At 38.1% G+C, this 17,335-nt stretch overlaps 1 protein-coding gene across 1 annotated transcript in view; it reads left to right on the plus strand.

The window, feature by feature from the left end:
• The window catches only part of LOC103679176 (transmembrane protease serine 11C-like), a 50,369-nt gene that overhangs the window by 10,078 nt on the left and 22,956 nt on the right, over positions 1 to 17,335 (plus strand). The window contains exons 3-4 of the mRNA XM_008708693.1: positions 8,666 to 8,784; positions 13,608 to 13,675. Of these exons, the coding sequence (XP_008706915.1) occupies positions 8,666 to 8,784; positions 13,608 to 13,675 (187 nt within the window). The remainder of the gene's footprint in view (positions 1 to 8,665; positions 8,785 to 13,607; positions 13,676 to 17,335) is intronic.

The raw sequence follows: 17,335 nt of genomic DNA on the forward strand, positions 1-17,335 counted from the left end.
AGTAAGTTTTGTTAAGAATGTCAGTTTTCTCAAGTCACAGTAAACCTGTGGGAACAAGACTGGAGCCTCCTGAGAGTATTTGATAGGGCTCATCTTTATAAAAGTCATTGGTTTTTCACCTTAAGGCTACATACCTGATGCCACAATATCTTGTATGAACTAAAGCATTAAATGAATCAGAAAGATCCTTTTAGTAAATCTACATATTTGCCACTAAATAAACCAAATCTCAATCTATTGAACCAAATATTATGCTTTTTATCCAAATGCTTTGACATCATATAGAGAGGCAGCCTTATGATGCTCCTCCTTTGATGAAGCTTTCAGTACCATTTGAAGATTTCCTAGTTGGCAACACCAGACTCCAAACCTGAGAGCAGCGAGCCATGTCCTCACGATAACCTGTCATGTAAGCCAGTGATTAAGATGGCTAGAAAAACCAAAGCACCGTACAAACATTCACTCCAAGATACCTACATTTTTCTGTTTCACATGACTCTATATGATGATTATGTTGTTTTTTCTATTTGGTTAACTTCTTAACAGACAGATAAATAGGTAGAAAATAGATCGAGGGGGGAAGGGGAGGGGAGGGGTGGGAGATTCAATGCAACAAGCGTTCACTGGGTGACTACTATGTATTCAAAGGCAGGTAGTAGGCCAGGTGCCATAATGGAGGAAGAGCAGTGATGGAGGGGAGTTCCCAGAACATCACACTAGTCTTGTGCTAAAAGTGCTCAGCATCTATAGCACAGTCATCACACTTTTCCTCTAAAGGGCCAAAAAGTAAATATTTTCCTCTTGGTGTGCCATTATAGTCCCTATCACAACTACTCGAGTCTATTGTGAAAAAAAAACTACCAAAAAAAAATCTACAAAAAAAGTATTCGAAACAAATTTGTTAGGCAGGAACACCAGAAGTACAGAAGTAAATGTCTGCTCGTTCTATAACCATGGCTTTGCAGGAAGAAAAATGGACACCCCCTGACCCAGGAAACATTTACCTGAGAACCTTCCATTTCTGCTCCTTCCTGTTCCTTCTCTGGGTTTCTTCCTCAGGTGAGATTATGTAGAGAAATCACATCCGCATCTTGAGAATATTCCTTTAAAGGCTTCGGCACAGACCCCCAACCAGCTACCACCACAGCCACAGATAGAAGGGCCTTGAAATGCTAGAAAGTCCACCCTCCTGGGTCCTTTGTCTCAGGAGAGATTCAGAAACAATAAGCTCCTACATGGAGGCCAAATTTTGAGTCTCTCTTTCCCTGTCTTCAGGGAACTTCCCTTCCCACAGATGCCCCCAAATTCTGCTACAGCATGGAAAATAAAGGTTGCACTGACCTGCCCCCACCAAATACATGTAAAACAGACAGTTATCTCCCCTTGAACTAAAGGCTGAACTCAACTCTCAGAAATATACTCCTGGCCCTTCATACTTAACCCTGGCCTCACCTTAGGATCACCAGGAGTACTTAATTAAAACATTGATGTTCCCACCCAGAACAGACTCTGTGGGAAAGGGTACACATGATGAGGGGTTTAAAATTCCACATGTGGAAGTAAGTAGGGGCATTCCAAGATGGCGGAGGAGCAGGAGACCTAAAGTTCGTCTGGTCCCAGGAATTCAGCTAGAGAGCTACCAAACCATTCTGAATACCTATGAGCGCAACTGGAGAACCAAGAAAAAAGTAGCAGAAACTCTATAAACAGAAAAGCGACCACTTTCTGCAAGGAGGAGAAAAGATGGCGGAGGAGTAAGAGACCCTTTCTCAGCTGGTCCCGAGTCGAGCTGGATAACTACCAGACCATCCTGAACACCCACAGAATCAGCCTGAGATGCAGGAAGATACATCTGGATCTCTACAAACGAACATCTCCGGCGCTGAGTATTGAGGTACGAAGCGGGGAGCCGTGAAACCAAGCTCAGATATCAGAAGATAAACGGAAGGGGGAGGGAGCCGCCGCATTCGGGCGCCGGGAAGTGGTAGCCCCTTGCACTGGGGAGCTGGCCGGACTCTCGGAATGGCACCCGCGAGAGAGCAGACTCAGACTGTGAGCCCGGGAACGCATGCGTCCAGACTGAAAATCAGAGCTCCAGAGCGCTCACTGGAACCGGACTAAAACCGGGAGCTCGGGAGCGCACGCATCCAAACTGAAAACCAGAGCTCCAGAGCGCACACTCGAACTAGACTGAAACTGAGAACTCGGGAGTGCGCGTGGGAACCAGGGGTGGCTGGCGGTGTTAGAAGCACAAAGGACAGACACCCACCGGCCCTGGAAATGAGGGCTGGGACACAGGCTGTGGGGCGCATATCCCAGCACGCTGCAGGGTTTTTAGCAGCACTGACAGAAGGGGAGTTAAAGTGGCCAAGAGGGCTCAGTGGAGAGCAGATTGCGATCTCTCTGTTCTGAGACAGAGGCTAGGATACAGCCACTGCTGCTCTGACTCTCAGAAGAGGCACAGAAAACCGCCAGGGAAAGCCACCAGAGAACAAAAGCCAGGAAATAACAGCTCACATTGTGCCCATTCCCATCCCCCCTCGCAGGGAATGCGGCAACTTTACCCAAACAGGGTTGCCTGAATATCAGCGTGGCAGGCCCCTCCCCCAGAAGGAAGTCTGAAAAATCAAGAAGCCGACATCCCTAAGGTCCCTATGAAATACGTGCACACTGCCTGTGTCCTGGTCAATAATTTGGGCTCTGGGCATCCCGGCAACCTCTCCTCATCACAATGACAAGGAGGAGAAATCCCTCCCAGCAAAGAAAAGATAATGAGTCTGTGGCCTCTGCCACAGAACTGATGGATATGGATATAACCAAATTTTCAGAAATGGAGTTCAGAGTAACAATGGTCAAGATGATGTGTAGGCTTGAAAAAACTATTAATGAAAATATTAACGAGAATATAGAATCTCTAAGGGCAGAAATGAGAGCGAGTCTGGCAGAAATTAAAAATGCTATGAATCAAATGCAGTCTAAACTAGAGCTCTGACAGCCAGGGTAAATGAGGCAGAAGAAAGAACTAGTTAATTGGAGGATGGGATGGTAGAAGAGAAAGTTAAAACAGAAAGTTGGCTCAAAAAAAAATCCAATCTCAGGAATGTAGATTACGGGAGATTACTGACTTAATGAAACATTCCAATGTCAGAATCATTGGCATCCCCAAGGGGGGAGGGAGAAAGAGAGAGGTCTAGAAGAGATATTTGAACAAATTGTAGCTGAGAACTTCCCTAATCTGGCAAAGGGAACAAGCATTCATGTCCAAGAAGCAGAGAGGACCCCTCCCAAGGTCAATGAGAACAGACCTATACCACGTCAAGTCATAGTGCAATTCGTAAATATTAGATCCAAGGATACAGTTTTGAAAGTGGCCAGGAGGAAGAAAATCCTTACGTACAGAGGGGAAAATATCAGAATAATGTCAGACCTGTCTACAGAGACCTGGCAGGCTAGGAAGGGTTGGCAAGGTATTTTCAAAGCTCTATCTGAGAAGAACATGCAGCCAAGGATCCTTTATCCAGCAAGGCTGTCATTCAGAATTGATGGAGAGATAAGGACCTTCCAGGATCAGCAGAAACTGAAGGAATTAGTAACTACCAAACCAGTCCTACATGAAACATTAAGGGGGGTTCTAGAAAAGTAAAAAGGCCCCAAGAGTGATACAGAACAGAAATTTACAATCTATAGAAACAAAGACTTCACAGGAAACATGACATCATTAAAATCATATCTCTCAATAATCACTCTCAATGTGAATGGCCTAATGCTCCCATAAATGCCACAGGGTTGCAGATTGGATAAAAAGACATGACCTATCCATTTGCTGTCTACAAGAGACTCATCTTGAACCTAAAGATACATCCAGACTGAAAGTGAAGGGATGGAAAAGCATTTTTCATGCCAATGGACCTCAAAAGAAAGCTAGGGTAGCAATTCTCATATCAGACAGATTAGGTTTTAAACTAAAGACTGTTGGTAGAGATACAGTAGGACACTATATTATTCTTAAAGGATGTATCCAACAAGTGGATATGACAATTATAAATATCTATGCCCCCAACAGGGGAGCAGCTAGATACACAAGCCAACTTTTAACCAGAATAAAGAGACATATTGATAATAATACGTTAATAGTCGGGGACCTCAACACTCCACTATCAGAAATAGAGCACCTAAGCAAACAAACAAGAGCTTTGAATGACATACTGGACGAGATGGACCTCATAGATATATATAGAGCACTACACTCCAGAACAACAGAATACTCATTCTTTTTAAATGCACTTGGAACTTTCTCCAGAATAGACCATATACTGGGTCACAAAACAGGTCTCAACTGATACCAAAAGACTGAGATTATTCCTTGCATTTTCTCAGACCACAATGCTTTGAAACTGGAACTCAATCACAAGGAAAAATTTGGAAGAAACTGAAACACGTGGGAACTAAGAATCGTCCTGCTCAAGAATGCTTGGGTAAACCAGGAAATTAAAAATCAGTTTAAACAATTTCTGGGGACCAATGAGAATGAAAACACATCAGTCCAAAACCTGTAGGACACCACAAAGGCAGTCCTAAGGGGAAAATACATAGCCATCCAAGCCTCACTCAAAAGAATAGAAAAATCTAAAATGCAGTTTTTATATTCTCACCTCAAGAAGCTGGAGCTGGAACAGAAGAACAGTCTTAACCCATGCATGAGAAGGCAGGTGATCAAGATTAGAGCAGAGATCAATGAATTAGAAACCAGGAGCACAGTAGAGCAGATCAACAGAACTAGAAGCTGGTTCTTTGAAAGAAAAATAAGATCGATAAGCCACTGGCCAGACTTATTCAAAAGAATAGAGAAAGGACCCAAATTAATAAAATTATGAGTGAAAGGGGAGCGATCACAGCCAACATCAATGAAATAGGAAGGATCATTAGAAACTTTTAGCAACAGCTTTATGCCAATAAATTAAACAACCTGGAAGAAATGGATGCCTTCCTGGAAACCTATAAACTACCAAGACTGAAACAGGAAGAAATTGATTATTTAAACAGACCGATTAATTATGAAGAGATTGAAGCAGTGATCAAAAACCTCCCCCAAAACAAGAGTCCAGGGCCTGATGGATTCCCTGGGGAATTCTACCAAACATTTAAAGAAGAAATAAGACCTATTCTCCTGAAGCTGTTTCAAAAAAATAGAAACAGAAGGAAAACTACCAAACTCATTCTATGAGGCCAGTATTACCTTGATCCCCAAACCAGGCAAAGACTCCATTAAAAAGGAGAATTACAGACCGATTTCCCTGATGAATATGGACGCCGAAAGTTCTCAACAAAGATCCTAGCTAATAGGATCCAAAAGTACATTAAAAGGATTATCCATCAAGACCAAGTGGGATTCATCCCTGGGATGCAAGTGTGATTCAACATGCGCAAATCTACCAGTGTGATAGATTATATCAACAAGAAAAGAGTCAAGAACCATATGATCCTCTCAATTGATGCAGAAAAAGCATTTAACAAAATACAGTATCCTTTCCTGATTAAAACCCTTCAGAGTGTAGGGATAGAGGGCACTTTCCTCAATTTCATAAAAACCATCTATGAAAAGCCTACAGCGAATATCATTCTCAATGGGGAAGAGCTGGAAGCCTTTCCCTTAAGATCAGGAAGACGACAAGGATGCCCACTCTCGCCATTATTATTCAACATAGTCCTAGAAGTCCTTGCAACAACAGTCAGACAACAAAAAGGGATAAAAGGTATCCAAATTGGCAAAGAAGAATTCAAACTGTCTCTCTTCACAGATGACATGATACTCTATATAGAAAACCCAAAAGACTCCACTCCTAAACTAGTAGAACTTATAGAGCAATTCAGTAATGTGGTGGGATACAAAATCAATGCTCAGAAATCAGTTACATTTCTATACACGAACACTGAGACTGAAGAAAGAGAAATTAGGGAATCCATTCCATTTACAATAGCACCAAAAATCATACGTTATCTCAGAATTAACTTAACCAGAGACATAAAGGATCTATATTCTAGAAACTACAAACCACTCTTGAAAGACATTGAAGAAGACACAAAAGATGGAAAAATATTCCATGCTCATGGATCGGAAGAATAAACATAGTTAAAATGTCTATGCTACCCAGAGCAATCTACAATTTCAGTGCCATCCCTATCAAAATATCAATGACATTTTTCAAAGAACTTGAACAAAAAGCCCTTAAATTTGTGTGTAACCAGAAAAAAACCCCGAATCGCCAAGGAATTGTTGAAAAGGAAAAACAAAGCTGGGGGCATCATGTTGCTGGATTTCAAGCTATACCACAAAGCTGTAATCACAAAGACAGCATGGTACTGGCACAAAAACAGACACATAGACCAATGGAACAGAAGGAGAAGAACGAATTTTTTATTATGATAGTCTGCAAGTTCCTCTGAATGCCATCAAAACCCAATTTACCACTATACCTTCTTTATTTTTAAGTTTTTATTTAAATTCCAGTTAGTTTACATACAGTGTTGTTTACTTTTGTGCTCATGACAAGTGAGTTCCTTAATCCCCATCATCTATTTAACCGATCCCCCCCCCCACCTCCCCTCTAGTAACCATCAGTTCTCTACAGTTAAGAGTCTGTTTCTTGGTTTGCCTCTCTCTCTTTTTTCCTTTGCTCATTTGTTTTCTTTCCTAAATTCTACGAATGAGTGAAATCACACAGCATTTGTTTATCACTGACTGCCTAATTTCACTCAGAATAATACTCTCTAGTTCCATCCATGTCACTGAAAATGGCAAGATTTCGCTTTTTATGGCTGAGTAATATTCCGTTGTGTGTATATACATCTTCTTTATCCATTCATCAGTCAATAGACCGCTCTACGTTCTAATTAAGGGTTTGGTGCTCTCGTAGAATAACAGTTAGACACAGGCTTTCCTCTGTAGTGTTTGAAATTCATTTAGTATTCCAAGAAGTTAATATAACCTAATACTGCCTCAATGTCCTAGATTCTCAACCCTGAATATTCTAATAGAAAAATAAGAAGCCATGGAATATTTATGAATAAAAATATATAACAACAAAAATACTATGTTCCTTTGGAATTTTCTTTTTTCAGGTTTATTAAGACATAATTGGCATGTAACATTGTGTAAACTGAAGATGTACAATGAATTGATTTGATACACTTATATCACAAAATTATTATCACCATACACATATATTATTTCACATGTTTCATTTAGTGTATAGAACAACTGTTTTTTGTGTATTGATTTTGTATTCTCAATTTTACTGAACTTGATTAGTTCTAACAGCTTTTTGCTGGGATCTATAGGATTTTCTCTATATAAGATCACATCATCTGCAAATAATAACAATTTTACTTCTTCCTTTCCAATCTGGATGCCTTTTATTTCTTTCTTTTGCCTGATTGCTCCGGCTGTGACTTCTAGTACTATGTTGAATAGGAGTGATGAGAGCAGGCATCCTTGTCTTATTCCTGACCTTAGAAGAAAAGCTTTTAATCTTTCAACATTAGGTATGATGTTGGCTATGATTTGTCATATATGGCTTTTATTATGTTGAGTTATGTTTCTTCTAGACCCTGTGTGTTGAATATTTTTATGACATGAAAGAATTTTGTATTTTGTCAATTTTTTTTTTGCATCTATCAGAGCATATGATTTTCTTTTTCTATTCATGTGGTGTATCACACTTCCTTATTTGTGTATATTGAACTATCCTAGCATCCCACTTGGTCATGGTGTATTATCTTTTCGATGTGCTGTTAAATTCAGTTTGCTAGTATTTTGTTGAGGATTTTTGCACCTATATTCATCAGTGATATTGGTCTGTAGTCTTCTTTTCATGTAGTGTCCTTACCTGGCTTTGGTATCAGAATAATGTTGGCTTCACAGAATGAATTTGGAAGTATTCCCTCTTCTTCAATTTTTTGGAAGAGTTTGAGTGTGTGCTCTCTCTCTCTTTCTCTTTCTCTCTCTCCCACCTTCCCTCTCTCTCTCCTCTCATTGTGCCCTCCTAGTCTCTGGAATGGAGAAGTACAACAGGATCTGAAAAAATTCATTTAGTATTTCTACTATATTTGATGTATTGAAATAGTACAGTCCAGCTTAACACTCAACTTTTCCCTTTGCTTTACTTTTCTACATCTTTAAGATTTATTTTTTAATTTTATTTACTTAATTTGCAATACTTACAAGTCATGATTCATTTTACTTTCTCTTTTATTCATTTTCACTTTCTAGGTGCCTCATAAATGATAAAACCTAGGATTCCACTGATTTTCCTAAATGTAATCTGTGATGATCACAAAAACTAAGATAATTATCTATGCTTTAATATAATTTCTCATAGTAACATGTCTGTCTTCAGATGGCCCAAATTTGAAAGCTGGCACATTAAAATTTTACTTTAAAAATTCTGATTACACCTTTGGATAAGGTTATAACTTAATAAACATTGCTCTGTCAAAGTTATTTTAACAATCACTAGGAATCAAGATGATTGAAATGTTGAGTTTTTATCAGAATTTATATTTCACTGCAATTTTATCAGAATATATTTCACATGATACTCTTAAGAATGAAAATAATTACAAAATGAATGAAGTGAGAACTATTTTTCTTTTCTCTCCTTTCCAGAGAAGACATTTTTCTACCATCACATCAGCTTTAAAGTCAATAACATTGACTATGACAGCAAGTTTGAAAAACCATATTCACAAGAATATATGGATCTAAACAAAAAGATAGTGTCTTTGGTAAGTTGAAATTTCTTTCTGTGCTTGCCCTTTTAAATGTTATGCTCCTAGCTGTGCCAGAAATCTAGCAATCACCTTTCAAGTTGGAAATGATTGATAATTTCACACTATTTTTTTACCACTATCTTAGTTCTAGATTAAGATAATCAGCCCTTTCAGAAAGTCAGTTAGAAAACGTGTACAGGAAAAAAAATGTAAGAGGGACGTACTTAGAGAACACCAAAGAAATACCTGACACATGAAAGACAGCCCATGAATATTTCTAATGTATTAATAAATTAAATGTATAAAATATATCCTGCTCCAAGATACCTGACCAAAAAGTCATGCTGTTTCTGTTCCTGAACTAATGAGTCCTTTGAGGAAGAAGAATGTCCAATGTAGAAGAGAACATATAGCCCAGAATAAAGATCTTGTATCTCCTCAGTGTGGAGTAAAAGTTTTTAAATGTCTACTTAAGAGTGTGCTTTAATAACCTTTAGCAGACTAAAAACCTAATGAAAAGTCTTGACTGCCCTTTGAACATAAGCTTCCTTTATCACAGATACACTCTAATTAGCCCAAGTAATTCACAGAAAGACTATCATATGATCTCACTGATATGTGGAATTTAAGAAACTAAACAGAGGATCATAGGGGAAGAGAGGAAAAAATAAAACAAGATGAAACCAGAGACAGAGAAAAACCATAAGAGACTCTTAATCATAGGAAACAAACTGAAGGTTGCTGGAGGGGAGGCAGGTGGGGGGATGGGGTAACTGGGTGATGGATATTAAGAAGGGCATGTGATGTAATGAGCACTTGGTATTATGTAAGACTGATGAATCACAAGCCTGTACCTCTGAAACCAATAATACATTATATGTTGATGATCAACTCTAAAAAGAAGAAAGAAAGTGGATAAAAGAGATGCTGCTTTCCTATGAATGGCAGTTTTTTAACTACAGAGCTAGGCCTTCATAGGGAATATTTGTATGTTTTAGATACATGGTTTTCTAGTGGGCATCTTAAGAAGAAATCTCTATGTCATTTCTTATTTTTTGTAGCTCCCCAGCAGGATGCCCAATTACAGTGGTTGGAAATTCTAAAAATTCGAGTGAGGTGGTACCTTAACAATAATAATTAGCTTTATTAATGGCCAGTACTGGCCTAAGTACTTTATGTACTACTTCCTTTAATCCTCACAAAATTCCCATTTTCCATAGGAGGAAACTGAGGCATTAAAGGTTAACTTACTCAGGGTCACACTGAAAGTATCTTCCATTTTCTTTATGATTTTTGGCCTGTAATTAAAGAGCATGCAAATATAAAATCTTGAGCATGTTTCAGATTACATCGATTTCACATGGCGAGTCAAATATTCAAAAATGTTTAAACAAACTCTATGTGGTTTTCACATATAATACACTGGATTATAGATGACCAAAATGATATCTAATACGTGTAGGGTACCAAAATTACCCATACAAAACAGGCTGGTCAAGCCCATACATCAAACCATTTACCGTAGTGGCATCTTTGGTTACTACATAACTAGGGCATCTGTCAAATAAATTTTCCGCCAAGTTAATCTGAACCTGGTAGAGGCATATGCACCTTTATGCATATTCTCTCTTTGGGGCAGTCTTTCAAATGGCAGGTTATCTGTAGAATTCATCAGGATTAGAAATATGTAATTTTTAAAAGGTAATAAAACAAAGGATAACATTCAGGACTCCTGTTCCATCTAATATAGGTTAACAATATTTTAGCTTGAGTAAAAATTGCGTTAGTGTTCATTCAGTCTTATGCCCCTCAAAACGTATCAGAAAACTAAAGCACCAGCAGTGGTCCTAAATTCCATATTACTATACTCTCTAATCTAAGCTATTTTTTTTAAGATTTTATTTTTTTATTTGACAGAGAGAGTACAAGTAGGCAGAGCACCAGGCAGAGGGAGAGGGAGAAGCAGGCTCCCTGCTGAGCAGAGAGCCCAATGTGGGGCTCAATCCCAGGACGCTGGGATCATGACCTGAGCAGAAGGCAGACACTTAACCGACTGAGCCACCCAGGCGCCCCTAATCTAGGCTATTTTTAAAACAAAATAATATCTGATGTATTAAATGGAAATCATTGTACATTAAGTTTTCAGCCATGGAGAATTTAAGATGCAAAGTTTATCAAAAAATGTAACCAACATTACAGAGCTGTTACTCATATTTCAAATGATATAAAGATAACTAACAAATAACTAGTTCTGAAATTCTTGCTCAAGGCCCTGCCCAATAATCCTAAATGTGTTTCTGAAATTTCCCATTTGATTTCTGGTCAAATATCTGACAGCCTTTTTCCTATAGAGACTGAACTTCTTGAAAATAGGAATAACATGAGTGTTACTGAAACAATTTCCACAACTTCACCTTATAGCTTCTTGGAACACCCTAAGGCTAAATTTACTATTCAGTTTAAGGATGGCAGGCTTTGGTATTATCTAAGGTATGTGTTGATCTTTTGAGCTATTGTGAGGTTTGGGAAGATGAAGATAATCACAAAAAGGATGAAGAATTAAGCACATTAGAACAAACTATGAATAGCTAGTCTTTGGATAAAAAAAAAACAAAAATTAAAAGCATTGCAAGTTCAGTTATATTTTGATTGGAGACAGTGCCGTATCAGGTGTCTGAGTTCATACCGAAGCCTATTTTAAAAAGAGTTTAGCAGTCATCATTTGTGGTCCTCAGGCTAGTCTCCTCAGTTTCCGTTCATTATATTCCCATTCTCCACTCACCTAGTCATTATATCTTAAAGTCAATTTCCATAATTTCATTATCTAATCATCATATGGTATTTGTCTTTCTCTGGCTGACTTATTTCACTTAGCATAAAGCACTCTAGCTCCATCTACATTTGTAAATAGCAAGATTTCATTCTTTTCGATGGCTAAGTGATATTGCATTGTGTATATATATATATATATACACACACACACACCACATCTTCTCTATCCATTCATCAGTTGATGTACACTTGCGCTATTTCCACAATTTGGCTATTGTTGATAATACTGCTTTAAACATCAGGGTGCACGTGCCCCTTCGAATCAGTATTTTTGATTTTCTAAATTTTCTGTCTTGATTCAAATGATTTACGCAGTCCAAAAAAGTGTATTCGGTTTCCTAGGAAGTTTTTACTGCCCCTTTTTAAGTCTTTATCCATATGGAAGTAGTTTTAGTTTAAGGTGGGAGTCCAGATTTATTTTCTTTCTGGTATAGATAGCCAGTTTAGCTGATACTACTTATTAAATAATCCAGCCTATCCCAATGATTAAAATGCCATCCTTGTTATCTCCTAAATGTCCATATATTCTAGGATATATTTTTGGATTCCATTATTGGGTTCCACATCAATGGGATAGTATTTCCTTCCCACAGCTTCACCTCCAACAGTCTTTTATCCCTTTATTTACAAGTATGAACCTTTTAAATAATAGATAACAAGGTTTTGATTTTGAAAGCAACCTGATAGATTCTTTAATGACAAAATTTTACCTATTCCCATCAATTGTAACAAGTAGTATACTTGATTTTAATTTTCCAGTTTCCTTTAAGTAAATTCTCTATTGTACTTTTTTACTTTCTTTTCCTCAATTGTGACTGGTTTAAATTGTTTTTCATTGTATTTTTTTTCTTCTTGGAAATTTCGATATACTTAGTTAATAGTTAACTTATTTTTCCTGGAACTCAAATTTGGATGCATATATTTTTCCACTAGTATTACAGAAATTATTAGCCCCATCAAATGTTATTTCTCTTACCTAAGTCCCAACCTTGGAAGAGACTTTCAACTACTTTCACTTTTGTCCTCTCCTCGCTTCCCATTCTTTACTCTTGAAAAGGCTTTTTACACTTCTATTTCCCCTCCCCCTACATCTAGTGATTAGGTTTCATTGAGATAGTATCTGACGCTCTAAACTATTACTGGGATGTTTCTTAAAATACATTTCTTGTTTCTTCCATTGCAAGCATTGAAATTACACAGTGAAATAAGTCAAGCAGAGAAAGACAATTATCATATGGTTTCACTCATATGTGGAACATAAGGAATAGCATGGAGGATATTAGGAGAAGGAAGCGAAAATTGAAGGGGGGTAAATCAGATGGGGAGATGAACCATGAGAGACTTTGGACTCCGGGAAACAAACTGAGGGTTTCGGGGGCGGGGGGTGGATGGGTTAGCCCAGTACGGATATTAAGGAGGACAAGTATTGCAATGAGCACTGGGTGTTATTTGCAAACATTGAATCATGGAAGACTACATCAAAAATGAATGAAGTACTATATGGTGACTAACATAAAATAATAATAATAAAGAGAGAAAGAAATTATACATTAATTGCATTGAACACACACCCTCAGATTTTATTGTTCACCACTATTGCCTCTCTTCATCTTTTCTTCTATTGAGATCTCATTTCTGATTTTTATCTTGCTTTACTAGAGTCCTTAGTCCTATATTTTTCTCAGTTGGGATATGTGAATGAGGATCTTTAATTCAGAGCCATTTTCTCTCAGTTTATTATTTTTTCCCCTCTCTTTCCTTTTCTCTTCTCAAACCTCTATGTATTCAATGATATTAAGGATTTATTTAACTCCTGGAATGCAAGTAGTAGTAAAATAAAACCAGTTTAGCTATTTAATGATAACTGGTGAAGCTGAATGATGGGTACATGGGGTTCATTATACTCTTTCATTTGCTATTGTGTATGTTTGGAGTTCTCCACAATGAAAAATTAAAAGTTTTTTAAAAATAAAACTTAAGTTACTACTCATTTTACTTTTTAACAGATAAATGAAACATTTCATGGATCCAAACTGAGAAGACAGTATGTCAAATCTCATGTTGTCCAAGTAAGGTATGTAAAATAGCCCAAGAAGCACAGAGCAGAAAATTCTGTCCTTCACCTTCATGCCTCATCTTCATTTGGTATAAATTGAAAGGTGGCAATAAATCTTAGCTTGAGGCTTGAAAACCACTAACATTTTCAAATGTGAAAAAACGTATTCAAGATCTTTTGGAAAATTATTTAACCAGAACCAAGAATTCTGACTGATTATGAGTTTCGGGTGAAGGTTGCATGGGTTTGTTTTTCATTTGAAGGCACAAGGTTAAAAAGCAAATCTAAAGTCAGGAGATGATTTCAGTATAAGAAAAGAATGGATAAGATAAGAGAGCACAGAATATCTGACCCAGTGGACAAACTAATAGATAGCCAAATCTAGTTTAGAGTTGTGGATTAAATGTACAATTGGGGGGCGCCTCGGTGGCTCATTCAGTTAAGCATCTGCCTTCAGCTCAGGTCATGATCCCAGAGTCCTGGGATCAAGCACACATCTGGCTCCCTGCTCAGCAGGGAGTCTGTTTCTCCCTCTCCCTCTGCCCCTCCTTCCCCTGCTCATGCTCTCTTTCGCTCTGCTCTCTCTCTCAAATAAATAGATAAAATCTTTTTAAAAATTAGAAAATAAAAAATAAATGTAAAAGGAAATACCATATAAAAGACATAATTCTTAATATGTTGAAAAATAAAAAGATCTGACAATACAGGGCCCACATCCCCAGGTGGTAACAGTGCAGCCAAACTGAGGCTCTGCAGTGGCAGTTCGCAACGCTCACATTATGTGTGCATATACACTTGCACCTTCAGCTTCACTCTTTTCGTTTACCTTCCTGGTCCCTTTAGAAATCCCATTCTATAGCTATTGTCTAGCAGCAAAGATGTTTATACAAACACTGGTGAGGAACAGATAACCTGCAATGGATATGAAAAAATAGTAACCACAAGCACAAATAGAAAAGTTAATATGCTTTGCAATCTATCTCTCCCTAAAACTAGAACTTTTGCAGTTTGATTTTCCTGGTTTATTTTTAAATAATCCATGCTCTTAACCAGTAGCCCCTCAAAACTTCCTCTATCTTAACTCAATCTGATAACCATCCTGTATGGTATGTCCATATTAGTTTCTTATTTTACAGATGAGGATACTGAAACAAAGGTAGCTTAAGTGACTTGCCAAGGTCACACATTTAATAAATAATAAAGCTGTAGTTTTAACCCAACCAGTCATATTTAGATTACTGCATCACCTTCAGCTTTCACTCTTGCTCCATGACTGTTCTCCACACAGCAATCAAAGTGAATCAGAAGAGCACAGTATCCCCCTACTTAATATCCTCTGGCAGTCTCTTAAAAATGCCAAACTCCTTGTAGAGTCCATATGCACTTACCTGATCTGGTCTTGCCTCTCTCCGACTGTAAGGTTTTTATTTTTTATTTTTTTAAGATTTTATTTATTGGGGCAGCTGGGTGGCTCAGTCAGTTAAGCATCTGCCTTTGGCTTAGGTCATGATCCCAGGGTCCTGGGATAGAGCCCCACATCGAGCTCTCTGCTCAGCAGGGAACCTGCTTCTCCCTCTCCCTCTGTGCTCTCAGAGAGAAAAAGCATGAGCAGGGGGAGGAGCCGAGGGAGAACCAAAGGGAGAGGGACAAGCAGACTCTGTGCTGAGTGCAGAGCCCCATGGCGAGGGTCAATCCCAGGACCCTGAGATGGTGACCTGAGCCAGAATCAGGAGTCAGACACTAAACCGATGAGCCACCCAGGCACCCCTGACCATAGAGGTTTTAAAGGCTGGGGTGACAGGGATATCTTAGGTGTTCTGTGTTTGCTAATTGGCTTAGCCCAAGAAAAAGTAAACTTGTCATATCTTCATGACAGGAGGTAGTTTTACAACCTATAGTAAGTAAAGAGCCTACCAAAGTTAGGCCTCCACCAATCTGTAAGATAGAGGCTCTATCTCCTGTGAGGGTTACATTTCAAAGAGATGGCTTTCAGGTCCTTGAGAAAGACATTTCTGGGGTTGTTAAAGTGCAAGAACTTTTAAAAGATTTGCATACAGTTCAAAGAGGCAGCCAGGATGCCTGGGAGTGGCTCAGTCAGTTAAGTGTCTGCCTTCAGCTCAGGTCATGATCTCAGAGTCCTGGGATCAACTCCCACCTCGGGCTCAGCAGGGAACCTGCTTTTCCCTCTGCTGTGCTCTCTATCACTCTCTTTGACAATAAATAAAATCCTTTAAAAATAATAATAATTTAAAAAGAGGCAGAGAAAGAATTTACAACTTTTCTAAAGTAAATGCTCTATAAGGAAAGGGATATGGGATCTAGAGTCAGGAAGAAAACATTTAATAACATTGAGGGGCGTTTTAAGTATGTCTTGGTCAAGGCCTTTGTACTTGATGTTCCTTCTTTCTGGGACATTCCTCCCCCAGTTCTTCTCATGACTCACTCCTTCTTGTCATTAGGACCTCACTTCAAAGAGGCCTTCCCTGCAGCTGTCTATAATGTTCCCACCTCTAACCTTCAAGTCATTGCTGTCTTCACCATAGAACACACCTTGAAGATTATTTTAATTTCTTCATTTTCTTATTTCTCCTGCTAGCATGAAAGCAGGCACCTTGTGGTATTATATGCTGATAGCTAATGTAGCTCTGGTACCTAGAACTTTGTCTCATATATTGCCTGGATTAATACACATTTGTTAAGTGAATGAATGAATGAATGAATGAATAAATAAACTGAAACTTCAGGAATGAAAGGAAAACTGCCTGTGGCAAAGAATTACAGGCATTTATCATATAAAGACTAAAGATAATTTTATGAGTCAAGAGAAGGTAACATTAAAATAACTTTTAGGTCATGTTTTCAGTAAAAAAGAGTATCATGACTCTGATGATGTCACATTAAGAATCCATACATCTGTATTTAGTTTAGTTTTAGATCATTATTCAACCCAGGAGAAAAATTCAGAGTGACATGCATGGTTTAACAAAATCTTTAAAATAAACAGAGCAATATAATATGTCCTTGTCTATTCCATGAGAAGTAAAGGGTTTGTCTTTACAAATCACACAAGAAAAATTAGCATTGCACCTGCACAAAAGCAGAAGAGGTGAGAATACTTAATAAATTGATGTGTAACTACTAAATGCTTACTATCGTACAGAGGAAATAAAAAGAATACATGTATAGTGCTCAAAGGAAGAGCATCTGGTGTACGTATATCCTAAAATAAAGTAATAAAGGGTGATATGGAACTTAGCTAATCCGTTATTTAGAATTATCCTGGAAAAATATTATTGAAATAAAGCTTTGCAATTAGAAAATCTTGGATCTTAGCCATGGTTTCTGTTTTTATTCATGGGTACTATGAAGGTTTGCAAGTGGATGTTTTCAAGATCTCTCTTGAGTCACATTCTCTGAGGTTGTGTGGATTTTCAAATGCATAAATGCAGAGAAATGCCTGGGAAGAGGGGAGGAGGCACAGAAACCTACTATATAGCAGAATAGACATACCCTTGAGTCAATAATAGCTACTCCCTTTTAACATTTCTGGCTTATACACTTGCATATTCAAGTCAGAAGTCTAAGATATTTGCTCTGTCAATGATTGCCAACAGATGAGAGAGAACTGACCCACTCTTGCAAATGGTGCCTGCACCAAAACAAAAACAAAAAACAAAA

The sequence above is a fragment of the Ursus maritimus genome, unplaced genomic scaffold (assembly GCF_017311325.1).
Source record: "Ursus maritimus isolate PB19 unplaced genomic scaffold, ASM1731132v1 scaffold_8, whole genome shotgun sequence".
Taxonomy (NCBI): domain Eukaryota; kingdom Metazoa; phylum Chordata; class Mammalia; order Carnivora; family Ursidae; genus Ursus; species Ursus maritimus.